The sequence below is a fragment of the Convolutriloba macropyga genome, chromosome 11 (assembly GCF_964194025.1).
Source record: "Convolutriloba macropyga chromosome 11, txConMacr16.3, whole genome shotgun sequence".
NCBI lineage: Eukaryota > Metazoa > Xenacoelomorpha > Acoela > Convolutidae > Convolutriloba > Convolutriloba macropyga.
This window is the reverse complement of record NC_134478.1, coordinates 5776485-5795058: the sequence shown is the minus strand read 5'-3', so window position 1 is coordinate 5795058 and position 18574 is coordinate 5776485. Positions and strand designations below refer to the sequence as shown.

The 18574-nt window shown below is 37.4% G+C and overlaps 2 protein-coding genes across 3 annotated transcripts in view; both read left to right on the top strand.

The window, feature by feature from the left end:
- LOC142349467 (protein DOP1A-like) overlaps positions 1–5089 on the top strand; it is a 36457-nt gene extending 31368 nt beyond the window's left edge. For both annotated transcript variants that reach the window (XM_075401051.1, XM_075401050.1), the window contains one exon: positions 662–5089. In XM_075401051.1, the coding sequence (XP_075257166.1) occupies positions 662–4687 (4026 nt within the window). In that variant the 3' untranslated portion in view covers positions 4688–5089. The remainder of the gene's footprint in view (positions 1–661) is intronic.
- Positions 5090–11166: 6077 nt separating this feature from the next.
- LOC142349219 (BTB/POZ domain-containing protein 9-like) lies at positions 11167–13625 on the top strand. Its single transcript, XM_075400634.1, has one exon. The coding sequence runs from the start codon at positions 11230–11232 to the stop codon at positions 13447–13449; it is 2220 nt and encodes a 739-aa protein (XP_075256749.1). The 5' UTR covers positions 11167–11229; the 3' UTR covers positions 13450–13625.
- The last annotated feature ends 4949 nt before the right edge of the window (positions 13626–18574 follow it).

Genomic DNA, 18574 nt, shown 5'->3' with positions numbered 1-18574 from the left:
CGATTTTTGCCCAAATTTGTTCAATTGTTCATGTTTTGATTAGCTTCAAATAGTCAATGCTCTTAAAGCTCAGAAGTCAACATCTGTGTATCTCTGTTTTTAAGCATTGAAGCAAGTACCCAATAGGCGTTTGAGAGTAATTCTTTTGACGCTAGACGGTTATGCGTGAGCTCTATGTTTTGATATGGTTTTAAAGTTAGTAATATCGGGAAAGTTAGCAACCTTCCAAAAGATTTTGCAAATTTGTCAATTTTCAATTTGGAAATCTGAAAATTTTTGTGATTATACGTTTTATTTTTTTGATATTTAGAGGCCAATAAACCTTTTTCAAAATCCTGTGCGTGGAATAATTGGTATATTTAAATGGCATAAACTTAACATTTAATCTTTAAAATTTTCATTTTTCTCGAAATTTGTGAAATTGTTTGGCTGGCATTGTTCAATTGCTCTGCTGGTCAGATACAGTAGTCGTAAAGTATTTCATTCAATTCTTTGGGTGAATTTCAGTACTTATAGCTCGTTAGATTTTTGACTGACCTAATTTTTTCGCAATTACAGTTTTAAGCGGCCGAACTCGATTGCTGGCAGTTTACTCCTATGAGTCAAAATTGAAAGTTATATTTAAAATTTACGAACAACTGTCACCGTTGACATGTTTTAGCAAAGAGAGAAAGACCCTAAACCAAAAACAGGGATAACAAACCACTCAGAGTCGGGCAGAGTAGTTCGAAGCACTTCAATCTCTTCGCTCAACAATCCATTTGCGTTTTCTGGCGCTGTGTTCTTAAGTGATGTTGAACGTGAAATGATGATTGACAGTGAAGACTTCGAGCACGTCGATGTTGAAATGATTGTGAAACAGATCGTTTCTCAGTTGGTGGAGGATGCCATGATACAGTCGGAAGCGAATCAGTGTGACGATCAAAATGAACCAATGACCATTGACGAAAACTCAAACAATGTTGCAGTTGACAAACAGCAAAGCCCAAAAGCTGAACTGAAGCATCAGAAGGCTAAAACTGACAGTTTCTCTGAAACTGAACCACCGTTGCCGCCTCCCGTTGAAGGCTTGACGGCCTCCATTAAAAGCTCAATTGGTAAAATGATATACAGAAGTTCAGAGTCATCAGGAAAAACTATCTCGAATGATGATTCCCAGCCGTCGGTTGTATCGCGAAGCGTACGATCACATGCAGTGTCATCAGTCTCCCATTTAGACAGTGTTTTCTTGAACTTCTTTCTACTGTACAACGAGCCGTTTGATTTCAGTCGATGTTTGCATGTGTTCTCAACTCTCTCCGAAATGCTTAAAGTCGATCCGATTGTGTTCCTGAATGCTGTATGTTCGACTCACATTGGCTGTGGAAATACATCATATGTACATCAGGTGCCCACCTTCATATTACGTCATAACCAGTCTATAATGGGCAAAAATTTCTTCGCTGATGTGCCCCCAGAATCGCTTGCTCAGTTCCGCAACTCGAAGTTCATAGAACTCCTGATTTCACTGTGCTTGTATCATCTGAGGTCCACTTTCGCTCAGCGAGAGCAAGGCGAAAAATTCCCAGAAGAACAAAGTTACGCTGAAGCTCGAACTCAGAATTATGCAATTCAGATTAGAGCTACTGAATTTCTGACTGACTTGTTCGCGGGTTTGAACAGATTTATGGAGACGAAGGCGCAGGAGAATTTACCATCATTTATTAATGAATTGATGTTCAGGTGCAAAGTTCAAAGGACCGTTTTACTATGTTTGTTGTGTCACGTTAAAACTGACATTTTTACACATGTTGAGACCGGAACCTGTGACAACAGCGATGTCTGTGATGAAGTGTTGGATTCGAACGGGTTAGAACTGAAGCTGTTAGAACTGGTCTCCGTTCTAATTCAAACAGAGTTTTACGTGTTTGTAGCGGGCAAACGCGGCAAAGGTTCAATACTATTCAAAGATGCAAATTCTGCAAATGGTAAGTCGCGTCGTCATTCTTCGATGGACGCCTCGTTTCGTTACAATTCCGAGGAGCTGATAGTTTGTCAGAACTTCTTTGTTGAAACTGTGGTTGAATCTTTGAAGCAGACCGATTTCCTTTCCTTGCAACCTCATTGGCTGAATTTTGTCTTGAACATACTACCATATACTTGCAGAGCGAGAAAGGATATCGTAGTTCCGACTGTCAATCAAATTTGCAGGAACTTGGAAATTCTGGCAGACGATAGCTTTGTATCAACTCCTCGAGTGTCGTTCCTGCCACCCGACATTTTCATAACGTTGCTGGAAAACTTGGCCCGATTTTTCAGCCTATGCACTTTGGAGATTCCGGAAGACGGGAATTTTGCTGCAAACCAGAGCATGTCATTTCTGAAAGAAGGAAACGGGCAAGTTGACCAATGCGGATCGCCTTTGAAGGGGTGGGCTGTCGAAGATACAGTCGAGGAATCAAAAACGTCGCCTCCAATTTTGCAATCGGCAACTGTGAAGAAAGATTACTGGCTCGAAGCAAAAAAGGGATTGCTGGACATTCTACCGAGGGTTCTGAGCTGTCTTTTGCATGTCTGGAAACGGGTTACTAATAAGAAACAGACCTCGTTGACGAAAGAGAAAGCCGAGAATGCGACTCAATTTAGTGTCCACGGGGTGCTTGCGAGTCGAGACTTTGTAATGGGACAACCCGAAGTTGTAAGGCGGAACATTATCAACATAATAGAATCTTTAGCTGTTGCTCATTCGTCTAAATTATATCCAGCAGTTGCTCTTGTTTGGAATGGACATCGTGAAAAGAATAAATTAAGGAAGCTTAGCGAGCAATTTACCCCTGATCAGATGCTACTTGTGGGTCTTATAAACTCAATTCCCTCTCAGAATTTGAGCACCATCATCTCTAACGTAACTCAGGTTCTCAAGTTCTCAAATCCCTACATTCAGGTTAAGAAGCAGCCTATAATGGAAATATCGATTTTGCAATTCTTCTACGCCTATGTTAAGACACTGCCGGCTAGCGCTTTAGAAAGTAACGCGCGAGCTATCTTGTCAATGGTTCGGGATTCGGCCGCGGCTACTGCGCACGGTGGTCAAGTTATACTGCTACTAATCGCGAATTACGTAATCGAGAAGATCATTACAGAATTAAAGGACCTACGAGAAGTACAAGAGCTGGTATCGCGATTAACGGAAGTGTTGACAACTTTGGCAAGCACTGGGTTGGTCCAGAGTGCTTGGATTGGAAAGATTTACACAGTCAGGCCTGGGATTCAGGTTCCATCGAACGAAACGGATCTGATCTTGCTCCAGGGTAGCGAGTGGGAACAATTGAAGGGCACTTTTTCGAACCAGCCAATTTCAAGCAATTTTGTCCAGGCTATAGAAATCATGGCGCAAATTCTGCCCAACTTGTTGGACCTAATCTACAGAAGCGAAGAGAAGGAAAAAATCAACACCGTTATACAGAATATGTTAGTTGTTTCAACGGCTTTTCTCAAAACGAGAAGCGTTGATAACGTTCCAAGTCTGAGGGCTGCTTCGCGACTTACAGCTGAAGTGAGTTACTTCCACTACACTCGCAAGTCGTGGAAGCGAGATATATTCGATCTGTTCTTGGAAAAATCTTTCTTCCAAATGACATCAGAAATGGTTGCTATGTGGAAGATTGTGATTGATAACCTGATGACACATGACAAAGTGACCTTTAAAGAGTTCCTTGGACAAGGCAACATCGCTGGTGTCACTGGAGGTCTGATCAAGTCAAGAGAAACCGAGTTAGATCTGAAAGCGAAGCTTCTAAAGCGGCTGGCATTTGTCGTATTCGCATCCGAGAAAGACCAATACCAACGAATTCTGCCCGAGTTACAAGAACGGGTTACTGAAATGCTGAAAAGCGGAGGAAATTCGCCCGTCGTGATGGAGCAAATTTTCCTGGTGTTCAGAATATTTCTGATTCGGTTCAACGAAGACTCACTTATAGCGCTATGGCCTATCATGATTTCAGAACTGACCGTGCAGTTAAGACAGCTCGAATTCGATCTGATGTCTGAAGCTGGTAAATTGAACCTGCCGAATGGGTCTTACAACTCAAACGGGGGTCTGAACAACCATGCGATGAACGAGAGTTGGCTCGCCATGTATTTATCGCTGGCAAAATTCCTCGACACAGCTTTGCTCTTAAGCAGACTATCTTTGTGTCACTTTCAAACCTATCTTTGGGCATTTGTCGGAATATCGGGCAAAGAAAAAGCGTCAAAAAGTTCGGCATCAATGCAATCACAAACTTCATTTGTGCCCTATTGCGTCAAAATTGCGCAGCTTCTTGAAGACAGACTTACAAGCAAGCAGTTGGCTAACAAGACACTTCCTGCTCAATTTGGTTATCCCATACTGCACTATAACTATTATAAACTCACCAATATCTCTCACCTTCAACCTTTCTTCTCCACAATTTGTTATCATCAATTTCACCAGAATAATATCACTCTTTCGACAACCGGAAAAGACTCGCCCTCTCCCATTCCGCAATATCCAGAAGATACAAAAGCGAGCTTGAAGCAATCAGACGATGCTAAGAACGCGGGAAATTCCCAGAGTTTAAGGAAAAAATTGCTCCATGTGAACAACCTGCCTATGAGTGGAGCTGTGGATGCGGACGATTTCCTGGAAAAATTAATAGAGCGTGACTTCGCTGAGCTTTTGGCTTGAAAGGCTTCAAATTAGATTAATGAATCAAGTTTCCCATCAATTTTAGTTGTTCAAAATTGTTGGTCATTAAGCTGTTACTTCTGATGCAATCAGTTTAAGATTATGCTGTTTTGACATATCCAAAGGAATTGTTTATTCTAGTTAAAATATTCCACTTAAGAACTATAAAAAGACTATAGTGAAAATTGACATTTAAGATTTCGTTGATAGTTTAGTCTCTAATAATATATAAATCAATTTTTCATATCCTGACATGTTCTGAATTTGTTGATTTGATTGATGGCTGTGCTGTGTGTTTCTTATTCATGAATTAGCTCATTGAAGTCATTTCATTCGTGCTTCTGTTTGCATAGGTGTCGGACGGTTATGTAGATTTAAAAGTATAAATTTAAACTTCATTTAGCTCTTTTTTTATTTCAAATTAATCCAAAGAATAGAGATGTTTGAATTTCAGAATGTTTATAATTCTAAAAAGGAGTGATTATATAACAAAAACGAGGGAATATGCGAGGCCGGTTTTTTCTACAGTTAAATTCGAGAGCGAAAAAGTGAACTGAGAACTCAAAAAACCAAGAAAAAACTTTAAGACAAAACATACATTTCGTCAGCTACTTTATACGAATTCGCAATTTTTTTAAACAAGTAAATTGAAAATATAAACCAGGGGTTAAATATTACATGTTTAAAATTATATAAACAAAATTAGTACAATGTTAAAAATCAAAATTAGTGGTTCCGTTTTCTAAAGGTAAAAATAACTTTTGAAGCCACCAACGTTCCTTTCCAACGGTACAAGTTTGAATTGTTGGAGCAGATGCTGTTTTAACATGCGTCTAAACTTTGAGCGTGATCTGATAGTCCGGACTTCACGCGGAAGTTTATTCCATTTTTGGATGCTTCTTTTTTGTAATGATCGACTGCTCGACCTTAAGAGAATTAGCTGTTCAGTTCAGTTGTTTTTTTCTTACTACGACATTACCACTTAGAAAAAAACTCTCAGTGCCGTCTGTTTTCAATAATGAAATATCATTCCTAAGTTTTGAAACACTCATCTGACTTATTAAAAGTTCTTCAGGCCAAATGTCAGATTTTACTAAGAGATCTGTAGATCCCTCAATTTTTTTTCTCATATAGCAAACTTTAATTCCCCAATTGATTAAAGTTGAATAGTCACTGTAGCGTAGTGTTTATGTTTAATAGCCGCCGTCAGCCTCTCAACGGCTATTATTTAGTCGCTCTCCTTTTTTAAAATTTCGTTTACCTTTCGATCACGTTTTTCGTTTTACATGGCACGATTTTCACGCTTGACTTTGACTTAATTCAGTCATGTTGCAACTGAATGGATTTTAAAATCTTCCACGTATTGAATTACGTAAGGCAGTGAATGCGCTTAAAGTCGAAAGAGCAAAATCAAAAGAAACGGGATAAACATAAAGCCCGGTCATTAATTCTTAATGCATTAAGTTATCAAATTTCATTAAAGTGATTGCTAGCTGGCATTAGTATTATGCTTAATAGCCTTCAGTTTGGAAGCTGACTTCAGTGTAATTTAGAATTTAACCGAATATGCAGAATTTAATCACCAAATAATATCACTTTGAGACTTAGAAATTTTCTGTCAATTTCTGTCATATTTTTTTCTGTTTCAATCCCAATTTGCGTCAAGAGGGTGAACGGCGGCTATTTTCCGGTAATTTGCCGGCTATATTTAATACCTCTATAGCGGCAAGGTATTTAGCGAATCGGAGAAACTAAATGAAGTGCTTGTAAAAATTGTAGTGCTTGCAAAAGAACAAAAAATAGTCTTTCTCGAACTCTATTTTCATGTTTTTATTGACTCCTTAAATGAAACTTGAATTATAAGTTATTTGGTTTTTAAGTTTAGAGCGTTTTTTGAAGGATTAGAGATCATTTAATTTCAAATCTTTTTAGAAAATTACTTTTGGATGATTGCAAATCTTTTATCCGCAGTTTTAGTTCAGTCTTGAGTTTGATCTAATCTATTATCCTATAGATACCTATAAAGTAACTTATTTACTAAGCGTGAGGAGAAACTAAAGATCAACATGAAAGAGTTTTCAAGGGTTGGAACAGATTTGGGAGGCTGCCTGTTTTTGATCTCTCGAAATGTTTTCTGGGCATTTATTTTGAATTAATATAAGTTGTCATAAGAAAATTTTTGTGACAAACTTTTTGGTGTTGAGAAATTCCGAAGAAAAATTGTGTTCTATGCAATCATTTCCGTCTCAATTTTTTGCTCTTTAAGTAATGTCAGGAGAATGTAAATCATTTAAAAGTGTTGCTATTTGAACAGTCGATTGAAATTTTCCAATTATCTGAAGCAATTTGAACACAAATTTGCGCGTATTCTATAGTCCTTATGATTATTTTCAAGGTTTTTAATTGCTCTTAAAGCAACCATTGTAAATGTGTGTATTTTTTCTGTAAAATGTTTTGCTGGAGCGTTTTGTTCTAGAATATTCTTTGGGGTTTTTCTTGCTTGATTTGATTTTAGACTTCCCTAAATTGCTCTTTTTCAGAAGTTGGGCCTGTTGCTAAAACAAAAGCCGCTCGAACTGCTGCTTGGTTCGAGCCCTTAAATTCTGTAGGCTAAAATTCTGATTTAGATTACCCCGCCTGTCGTTGGAGAGCAACTTTTTAGGCTTAGTCGGGTCATGTTTACCTCCAGAATGGATCCTTTCAGAATGCTTCCTTATAATAGTTGCTATTTACAAGTGAAACAATGTTGCACATATGTTTGACTTATCCAGATACCTCTTGTACTGTTTCTAGCTTTTGCTTTAATAGAACGTTAGTCAGATGAAACGATATTTTTGTAGGCGAAAACATTAATATTTCTTTTGTATTTTTTTAATCGGCAACTTAGTTTAACTACATGCAAAGATTTGTTTATAAAAATAGCTGTTCGTCGCTTGAAAAACTATGAAGATACACTAGTATATTTCATCGCATGGATTGTGTCTTTGTCTGATGAAATCACAACTTATTTCAGATTCTAGTTTTTCTTTTGATGGGAGTATCAAATTTTGGCGCAGCTTAAGTGAGAATTATTTTGCGGTGCTGTTCCGACACGACAAATAATTGATAAAGTTGTTTTTAAATTTTTGTATTAAGTTTTCAAAGAATTATGTTTGTGCTTGAATTATATTTTTTTAAGAAAAGAAAAACTTCAAGCATGTTAAAGAGAAATTACCCTGCCAGATTGGTAAAGAAGGCTTGTTTAAGTATTATGTCGTACATTTGCTGTTGACCTATTTCAAAAAAACTGGAAAAATTGCTTTCAAATTGTTCTAAAATCGAAGATGTTATATAATATAAGTTAGAGAACTTAAGAGCGAGGTTGAAATTTCTCGTTTACTTTTGATTTAATGTGTAGTTTCCTAATTTTTAATTCACCGCTTATTAGCAATGAGTTTCCAAATTTTGGGCAATTGAAGCGAATTTTGAGGACTTCAAAATAAATTGAATTTGTTCATTGCGTTCAAATAAATCTTATGGCAATTTTTTGGGTTCTGTTTATCTTGTCTTGCAATTTTTTTGCTAGAAAAGGCTATTTTGGAGGTTTAGACAATCATCCCATATCACTACCACACTACCTCGTCCCTGCTGTTCTTGCGCCCGCTCATTGCTCACTCCCTTTTTATCCCTTAGCAACTAGCCTTAACAAATGTAGGCCCAAAGAATTCAGTTGACTCACTGGAAAGTTGTTAAGATGTTTTAAATTGTTTCGAAATTATTACTAAATTTTTTCAACAAATAGTGGAAAGAAAGCTAAAAAATTGAACTCCTCTTATCAAATGATAAACATGTTTTAAACAATGAACAGTTCAAATCGGTTCTTTGATTGAAGTTTTGGTGTGAATGAGTTGTAACATGCGAATGCATATAAAGAGGTATCATCTTGATTCAACTCTGAAACTCATTTTTATCAGTTATTTTTATCCTTTTGGCTCTTTTGTAATCCATTTCTCTGATTATATATGTTTTACTGTTCTGTAATCCAATTTTGCTATCGTGACCTCTTAATTATTGCTGAATATAAATCGTCCCGTTCAAGATTTTGCCGCAACTTAGCTCAAAATGAGAAATGCCTCGACGGTAATTTTGGCGTTCAATTTAAATAAATTGAATGGTCGGTAATAAACTATGAGAACTTCACTTTACGTTCCATTATTACTCAATCTTCAGCAAAGTTAAAGCATCCCCTAGCTTAATGAGGCACTGATAGTTTCTGATACACTGCCGCGTGCATTTGAGGACAGTTCGTCTGATGTGAGTCAGTTGTTAATCAGTTTGAGCATTTCGCTGAATTTTGATACGTATAGCAAAAATATTATTAATAGCCGCACAGCAATAGCTGGGGCTATTATTGGCCTTCTCTTCATTTTTTTTACAATTCAAAGAATTTGAATTGTATTGGGGCGCTGTCTTTTTTTAAGATCTGTTCACACGTTTTCATGATTTTTGAAGTGAAATTGGAGTAGTGATTTTGGTCACGCCGGAACAGGAAATGGAGAGCAAATGACAGTGGTTGTGCGGCGTGAAGTTTTTTCACTCGAATTTTAAAGTGTGTGAGTGAGAAAAATGCGTTTGAACAAAAAATTCGCTCTCTCGCTAGTGGTTTTTTGTTCATATGCTGCATTTTGGCATTGATGTTCTGTTTTCTTTTCGATTTTTCATCTGATTTTTTTCTTGATGGTTTTCCCAATCCATTCATAGTCCATTCTAGGTCTAGTTTTTGTTTAGTCAATGAAAGTTCTTTTATTTCGTCTTCAAGATTACGATATCACGTCACAACCATTTCTGATCTGCTTTGTTTTCATTCGTTCATGCAATTCGAACTGAATTGCGTGCGTGAAGTCATTTCTCACTCTTAGAGGAGCGAGTTCTTTTGTTCATTCGCGTGATGAAGTTTTTGGTCAGATATGACTTACCTCACTGTCAAAAATGACTTCCTCACTCTAAAATCGACTTTTCTGTACTTTAATTCAGAGAGATATGGCCAAGTGAGTGAGTGCCACTCTAATTGAAGGTTTTTTGAGAGCAGCTATTAGAAGCAGAAGTAAGTTTGACATATTCTTAATCAAAATCTAACATCAAAGCATTAAATAAAAATTAATTTTTTGGTCTGTTTTTTTTGCTATCTTTTTGAGACTGCAGATATACGAAGCTATTGCGGCTATTTTCTGGCAATCTGCCAGCTTTGTTTTTAATTTAGAAACCACGTGTAAGTTTGAAAATGCCAGATCTCAGCGCTGTCACATTCATTTTCCTACAAATTGTGCAAGATTTCAAACTTGCAAGTGCGTGTTTCAAGACTCCGGAATTCTGGCTTGTATCTTGAATCGATGCGTGGTTCTTGATTAATGCTAGGTTATCTTCTTGACTAGTGACTTCATCAGTGTCTATGTCTACACATTCACAGAGTCTATACTGTAATCAGAGTCTATGCTTAAAATTCGCAAAATGGTTTCAACTTAATTAAAATCTGAACGCTTGTCTGTCGTCGATTATTGTGCTGCCAACACAGCTGTTTTAGATGCGGCCATTAAATTGAATTTAGGTGTAGCAGGATCTCTCGAATAATGTTTGTCAGCTACTTTTTTTTGTCGTGGTAGTTGACTTTGATTGTTATCTTTTTGGTACGACTATACACATTTCATCTGCGCTCAATATGGTACAAAATGCAAAACGAATTCAGACTTCTTGAAAGTGAATTTTTGCATCGAAGCGTAAACGTTTTTAGAGGAGAATACAAATGACATCTGTCGAGCGACTGAATTTTGTACTTGAAGTGATGTATATTTTTGACCAAAGGAATTATGGCCGGTAAAGAAACATGTTCCTCTAAAGGTTCAAATACTGATATTAGTTTTATTACAATGACATCCTGTTTGAGAAATAGTCGCCTTGAAATTTTTGACTGGAAGTAACTAGCGTCATTATTTAATTTAAACTAGTTAATTTGCTTTCAGCAAAATTGGACACTGAAAAGTGAGGCATTCTTCAATCCATTGAGATTATAAGACAATTCTCTATTTTGTCCAGAAACAGAAACTAAATGAACACGCAAACATTTCCAGCAAACTGTAAGCGCAATCAAGATAATAAATGGATTTCGCAAAGAGGTACTAATTGTAGGCAGAGTTAAACTTGCTCATGCTCAGCCAATGTAGCAGGTCATTTTGTAAAGTATAGGTGTGCATATTAATACAACGCGACTGATGATTCGGCACGCTAGGATTATTTCACAACGGGAGGCAAATAAAAATTTCTAATTCAGTTCAGCAAAACGGAATTCGCATTTCTTGAGGCTTAACATGTTTAAATTGTGTAACGTTATGAGATAATTTTGGCAATGGGTTTGTCAATTTAAGAACAAACTGAATTTCGAGCCAACTAGTTCCTGCCGTTGCTTTCCTAACTTTAACTTGCAAAACGCAAAACAGTTGATCCAGTATGTGGCAATTTGCTGGAACATTAATTTGAGCATATTTTCAGAAAATTGATTTGGTTTGGACATGTCCAGTGAGAGCTCCATTTGGGGTAATCAAAACCCACCAGCAACGACAGACGAACAAAGTGAAAGTGCTCTGACCACTGCCCAAATTCAGCTGCAGAACAACAGTCCTCAACAACCTTCAGTCTTAACTGCTACAACGTCTGGCTCTTCCACCAACGCCTTTACAGCTCCTGAGGCGTCTCCTGAACGACAGTTGGCCAGAGTCCAAGCTCTGGCGCAGAGACTTAGTGCAGCCGGTATAAACAGTCAAACAAGATCCCAGCCTGCTGGGTCGGTTGAAGGCAATGGCTCCGAAGCTACTGGGGGAAGCGAGGGATTGAATTTAGCTACACAGTACTGCGTACATGCGCAATGTTCCACAAACCAACATGCCCAAAGGTATTCAGTCTCGCAAGGTTTGAGAATCCAGTCTCAGAACCCGTTGAACCCGAACCCGAGTGTGATCGTGGACGGAGAAATTAACCATTTTCTGCGACTTTCTCAAGACCTCGCTGCTTTGTATCTGAACCAAGAGCTAAGTGACGTCACATTTGTTGTCGGGGGCGAAAGGTTCGTCAGTCACCGAGTTATATTGGCCAGTCGAAGCGACTATTTCAGAGTGCTCCTGTTCGGATCCTTCCGAGAAGCTCAAAGCTCTGAAAATGAGTTCGTATTTGAAGACACAAGTGCGTTAGCATTTGGAGCTCTTTTGAAGTACATCTACACCGGAAAATTGGCGATATGCGAATATACAGAACCTGAAGTGCTTGAAATTCTTGGACTGGCCCATAAGTACAGATTCGAATTATTGGAAGAGTCGATTGCCAGTTATTTGAAGATTTCACTGACCGTTGAAAATGTGTGCCTAATTTATGACGATTCGCTGCTGTACGGACTTACAACGTTGACAGAGATTTGTAAAGAATTTTTGGACTCAAATGCGAGTGAAGTGATGGAACATCGAACATTCCTGAATCTCTCTCTGAACGCTATTTGCGAATTAATTGATCGCGATTCCTTCTACGCGCCAGAATTAGAAATATTCACAGCTATATTTGAATGGCAGAAATTCAACACTTCAAGTGTGGACGATATGTCACAGGAAAGCAAAAACTCTCAGATTGAGAGATCGAAGCAAGTTATTAACAAAGTGCGCTTGACTTTGATCAGTCTAAAAGACTTGCTTGATATTGTTAGGCCAAGTGGGCTCTTTTCGGCTGAAGAAATCCTGGATGCTATTAAGGTCCAGTCCGAAACAAGCGATATAAACCGGAAATATCGAGGATGTGTTTCTCCGAATGAGAATGTTGCTTTGAGTGACAAAGGAGCAACAGTGATTCAAGGCGAGATCAAAGATCGGCTTTTTGACGGAGTTGAAGGTCAATATGACTATGATATAAGTCATAACCGATACCCAGTTGACGACAAAGAGGGTATTATTGTGAAACTTGGGAAGCATTACATCATCAACACGATCAAACTGCTTCTTGGCGATAAAGACCACCGTGCCTCATCATACTACGTCGAGGTTTCAGTTGACAAGAAGGAGTGGGTTCGAGTCTGCGACTATTCCAATTATTCGTGCAGGTCTTGGCAACTTATTCACTTCGAGCCGAGAGTCGTCATTTACATCCGAATCGTTGGGGTCCCGAACAACAGCATGAATCGTTCGTTCCAAGTCAACAGCATTCGTTGTATGTACTCGACCGCCGTCCAGAAGCTGAATAAAGACGGATTTATTTGTCCCAGTGAAAACGTCGCTTCCACCAAACAATTCGCTTCAGTTGCTGAGGGTGTGAGTCGCTCGCGGAATGCATTAATCAATGGAGACACTGAAAATTACGACTGGGACATGGGCTATACTTGCCATCAACTTGGATCTGGTTCTATTGTGATCCAACTTTGCCAGCCTTTTTGCCTGTCTTCAATGCGGATGTTGCTCTGGGATTGCGACGCCAGAGCATACAGTTACTTCATTGAAGTGTCGAACGACCAGAAGTACTGGACCAGGATCTGTGACCGGACTAAAGAGGATTGCCGAGGTTGGCAGTACGCCTCGTTCGAGCCAGTCGTGGCCACGTTTGTAAAGCTGGTCGGGACCCGAAATACTGCCAATGAAGTATTTCACGTCGTTCACTTTGAAACCCCCGCGAGCACTTTTACAACTGAAGAGGAAAAACGAAGCCTTCTCGCTGGCGAAAAGAACTTTATGAATGTTAATCCGAATCCTAACTTATGAGTGACTTTATTGACAAAATCTGACTTTACCATCAACTATTGTTGAGCTGTAATTAATTTGTAGGTGATACTCTAAGGCGTACATTTTGTATAAAGCGTTCCTTTCAATAACTTCTCAAGTTAATTCGATCACAATTTTAGGATTAAGCAATAGAATTTTATTTTCCTCAAATTTTGTTTTCGTTCTGTTTTAATATGAGTCATCACAGCTAGATAGATCGGTAGATTTGCTTTTTTTCGGAGAGACAAACTAAACAGAAAAAAAAATCATTGCAAGTCGTAAATTTTAGCGCGTGCATTTCGCCTTTTATGTTTCGTATATGAGTTTTGTATTGAACAAGAGTGTTCTTGCGTGGCAGAGAACTCAACTGTTTGATACACATTGCGAAAAAAACAGCTATTAATCCACAAAAGAGTAAATTCTTAATTTTAAAAAAATTATCTTGTAGGTTGGATTTCAGAAAATAAAAAGGCAGCTTTTACACAAAATTTGTATTTGACTGAACTCTCTTCGCCATGAGTGTATTTACTGACACAATGGTAGACTTAGCGTAGCAACGATAATAAACCTGAAAGTTCAATAAAGACTGATAAAATTACAAATATATTTAATTTGTTCGAATTGTTGATGGAAGCAAACAAATTCAAATCTCTGTAAAAGCGGGAAAAGTTCGAGAAATCAACCACCACAGAGAAATAGAAACTAGTCTGCCTGCCTGCACTCAGTATAAGATTGTTGGCTTATATCGTATTTATCAGCTTTTGTACTTTATTTTTGCCTCATCTGCACTTAATGTTTCAGAACCTACTACCTGTTGTAGCGATTGTTCAATGACTTCCCTAGTCGAGACTTGGATTTTTTTAAAATGCTTAAGCCAAAGGGTGACTTAATATTAAACTGAATTACACAGTCGAAGACCCTAGCTAATGTGTAGGAAAATTCTAAATCCAGCCACAATCTTCTTTAAACAAATTGTGTTTTTCCGAACAACTCTTCCCATTTAGTGGAATCCTCAACCTTCCTCAACAATTTGTACAAAATTTATTGTAAATCTATGCAAAAAGGCAACTTTTTCAGCTTAATTTGAGGACTATTTTAAATAGTCTTTAAACTTTCGTTTCAGCTTAGTTTGAGGACTATGAAGTCGAGACAAATGATTTTTTTGGCTTTTACTAATTTAGGACAATGAGTTTTATATTGAACAAAAGTGGAGCCAAGTTATTTTATGGCTTATATTAGCCGAGGAGGATATGAGTGTTGTATTGAACAAGAGCGCTCGTGTGTAGTACAGAACGTAGGTGCGCAATAAACATTGCGAAAAAAGCTATAAATCCTAAAGGACTAAATTGAAGTTTTTCAGTTTTATTTCAGGTTTGGTATCAGAAAACAAAAAAACTTAAAATATAGTTTGTATGAGCATTTGCACAAAAAGGTAATTTTGTGCTAAATTTAACGTTAAGGTATCAAAGGCATACGAACTTCGATTGCCATGAAAATTGCAGAAATGAATTGACAAATTGCCGTTTTAATGTTCTCGGAAATCACGATAACATTTAGCAAAGACAGTTTAATCACGCGGAGTGGATCTTCTGATTTGACTTGTCAAAATTTTTGAGTAATGGCCATAGTCACTTGGAATTTGATTAAACTGGGGCAAAGCTAGGAAAAAGTGCATTAAGTGTTCTTCGGAAATTGTCGACTTATCTATTTTTGCCTTGAGTGTAATTTTATTGAAACAAGGATTAATTTAGCGTAGCCAAAATTGGCAACGATAATAAAGCTGAAAGTTTTAACGACAACCCTGATAGTATTACATATTTAATCTGTTCGAAAACTGTTTGGAAGAGAACAAAATCAGATTTTTGTAAAAACGAGAAAGGTCCGAGAACTCAAACCTCACAGCTTAAAGTGAAACAGAAAATAGTCTGTATTCTTGCATTCAGTATAGGATTGTAGGCGTACATTATTCTCCCCTAGTTTTTGCCTCATCTGTTGAGCTCTGCGACGTGGTTGACTAGTTACTTTCCTAGTCGAGGATTGTATTTTTTGAGAAGGCTTAAAAGTCAAGGGTGAATAAATATCAAACTTGAATTACCCAAGGTAAATTCTAAACTGATCAAATTCTAAATTGAGCCAATCTTTTCTTTAGGCAAATTCTAAATTGAGCCAACCTTTTCATTAAACAAATTGTGTTTTTCCGAACAACTCTTCCTCCGTTTGGGGCTATCGTCAACCTACCTCAACAATTTATTGTACAAAACTTATTGTAAAGCTATGCTTGCGTAAAAAAAGATAAAAAGATTACCGCTCAAATTTGAGGACACATCAAATTGTCGACCCCTTTTTGAGTACAAACTTTTATATTGAGGCATGAAAGCCGCAAAAAAAGTCAAATAAAATTCGAGTACGTTGTTTTTTGTCGAGCCAAAATCAAGGACAGAACTTTCGTTTCAGCTTAGCTTGAGGACATCCTATGAAGTCGAGACAAATGATTTTTTTTGGCTTTTACTAAATTAGGACAATATGAGTTTTATATTGAACAAAAGTAATCGTGCGTGGCGCAGAACGTAGGTGTTCGATAAACATTTCGAAATAAACACAAAGCTATTAGTCCATAAAAAAACCAAATTAATTTTAAAAAAATATCTTCAGGTTGGATATCAGAAAACCAAAAGGCTGCTTTTAAAATGCAATTGGTATTTTAAGCGCACAGAAGGGAAATACTGTGTTAAATTAACATTAAGATATCAAATGCTTACGAATTACGATAAATTTCAGGAATAATTTGTCATTTTCAATTTCTCGGAAGGCACGATAAGTATTAGCAAAGTCAGCGGTTGCGAGAGAAGAAGCTCTGTTGTTAGCCGAGGCTTCATGCGCACAAAAAACTGTGACCGAAGAACAAACGCTGCAATTTTGAAACTCAACTCATTTTAAAAAGTCAGCCGTTTTTGCGCCAGCTTCTGATTTAAATTGTCAAATTGGTTAATAGCCATTATCCCTTGAAATTAGAATAAACTGGGGTAAAGCTTGGAAAAGTGGCTGGAACAGGTCTTTCGAAAATTTTGACCGAGCTGTTTGCCATTGATGCAATGCCAAAAACACGCCGCTAGTTGTCAAATGAAATTAAAGGACGTTGCTTTGTTTTGTGTCGAGTTAATCAAGGACATTTTTAGGGCACCCTATTAGGTCGAGTCAATTTATTTCAATGGCTTCTATTGGTGGAGTATAATTATTTTTGACGGCGAATATCTTTTCTTAATTCCTGGTCTAGAGTAATATTAGACCTAATTTTTTTCACAGTTTTTAATTTTCTTTGATCACAGCTCAACGTCGACAAGAATTGTTTCCAAAAAATTGTTCAGATCACAACAGATGGAAATATTATTAAATTCTCGTTTTTTAGCGTATACATAACTATTACAAGCAGAACTATTTTTTAAAACTTTCAATGTTGTTTCTCTCCCCCCAAAAATTGTACACATTTATACTAGACAGAATTGGCTTTGCAGTAAAAATATTAAAGTTCTTGTTGATTTCGCACTTTCTAGACATTTTTCGAATCTATATGTTTAAGCTGTTTTCAGAACTTTTGTATTCCAATAGTTGATCCACTAAAAAGCGAGGAAAAAAATTGATATTTTAAAAAAAATATCTATTTATATATGAAATAGCCATATTTTAGCAATTTTTTAAATTTGATAAAGAAAAGATGAATGAACGTCTGAATATAATTTAAACTGAGAGATATAATTCTGCAGATGAAAAACTTTGATAAAGCCATTATGTGGCAAACGTTTTAAGTTTCGACTGAAGGCAGAAACCAGCTTCACACATCTTTCCCATTTTTGTAGAGAAAATGTTACAACACATTGTGTATGTTAAGAAAGTTTCTGAGCACATCAACATAGTTTTTTATTAGGATTTTTTTTTGATTTGTTGGGAAAAAGGGAACGGAAAGCTTCTAATTTATGGGTAGTAACGTTCCTGTTAGCTCTTGATTTCTATCAAATTTCAGAGCTCATCCTTGCTATAGTAATATTTCCTGGATTGTTGAGTTCTATCATCTAGACCCAGTGTCTTTATCTAAACCATTTCGACTCAAAGGCTTGAGCAGTATAGTTTACCAAACACGTTGTCGAGGACATTTTGACATTTGCTCAATTTCGAAAAGAAAAACCGGGAAAACACAATCACAATCATCTCAAAAAAATCACGGAAGTAGTTAACTTCTCGAAAACTTTTTTCAACTTTTTCATAGCAACAAAACATGCGAAACAAAAGGACTCATTTTTAATTTTACTTTAATAGTACAGAATTATAATCGTCTTAAGCACATTCCCCATCCCAACATAATTCAGAAAAACCCAACAAATTCATGTCAGACTGCGGCAAATCATTTGCTCGTTCGAACAACAGCCTTCAGTCAAGCTTTGCCGACCCAAATGCGTCAAAATATTTTGCGGCGAAATTGCACCTTATGAAATCGTATGGAAGTTAACCCTCCAGCGGCTCCGCATTTAGGCAGCATTTGGGAGCGATTAGTGCAGATCTTAAAACTGTCATTCTGTAAGGACATCGGGCCAAGAACGCTCATCGGTGAAATCTTATGTACAGTTACGTATGAGATAAAGCAAATTTGAACTCTAGGCCCCTAACAAAAGTTCCAAGTTATATAAATGATCCTTTACCTCTCACACCAAACCACCTTCTTCAAGTTAGGTCTGCCGTCAATTTGCCTCTTTGCGTTTTTATTGGAGAAGAACGGAATTTTTCGAACGCTTGGCGTACATCGCAACAAATAGCTGCTCATTTCTGGAATCGATTTCTGTGAGAAAACCTTCCAGGCCAACAAATGCGTTTCAAATGGAACAAAAATTCAAAGAATCTGAAAGTCGACGACTTAGTACGGATCCTTGAGGAATTCATCCCCGAGTCCATTGGCCTGTTGCCAGAGTAACGCAATTTTTCCCCGGAACTGATGGGATCATTCGATCAGTCGTTTTGAAAACTCCGAGCGGTGAACACATTAGGCCCGTCGTAAAGTCGAGCAAATTACTTCCTGACTAATTTTCGGATTCATAGGTTGTATGATGAAAAATGCAGCTAGCGGATTGTGTTTATT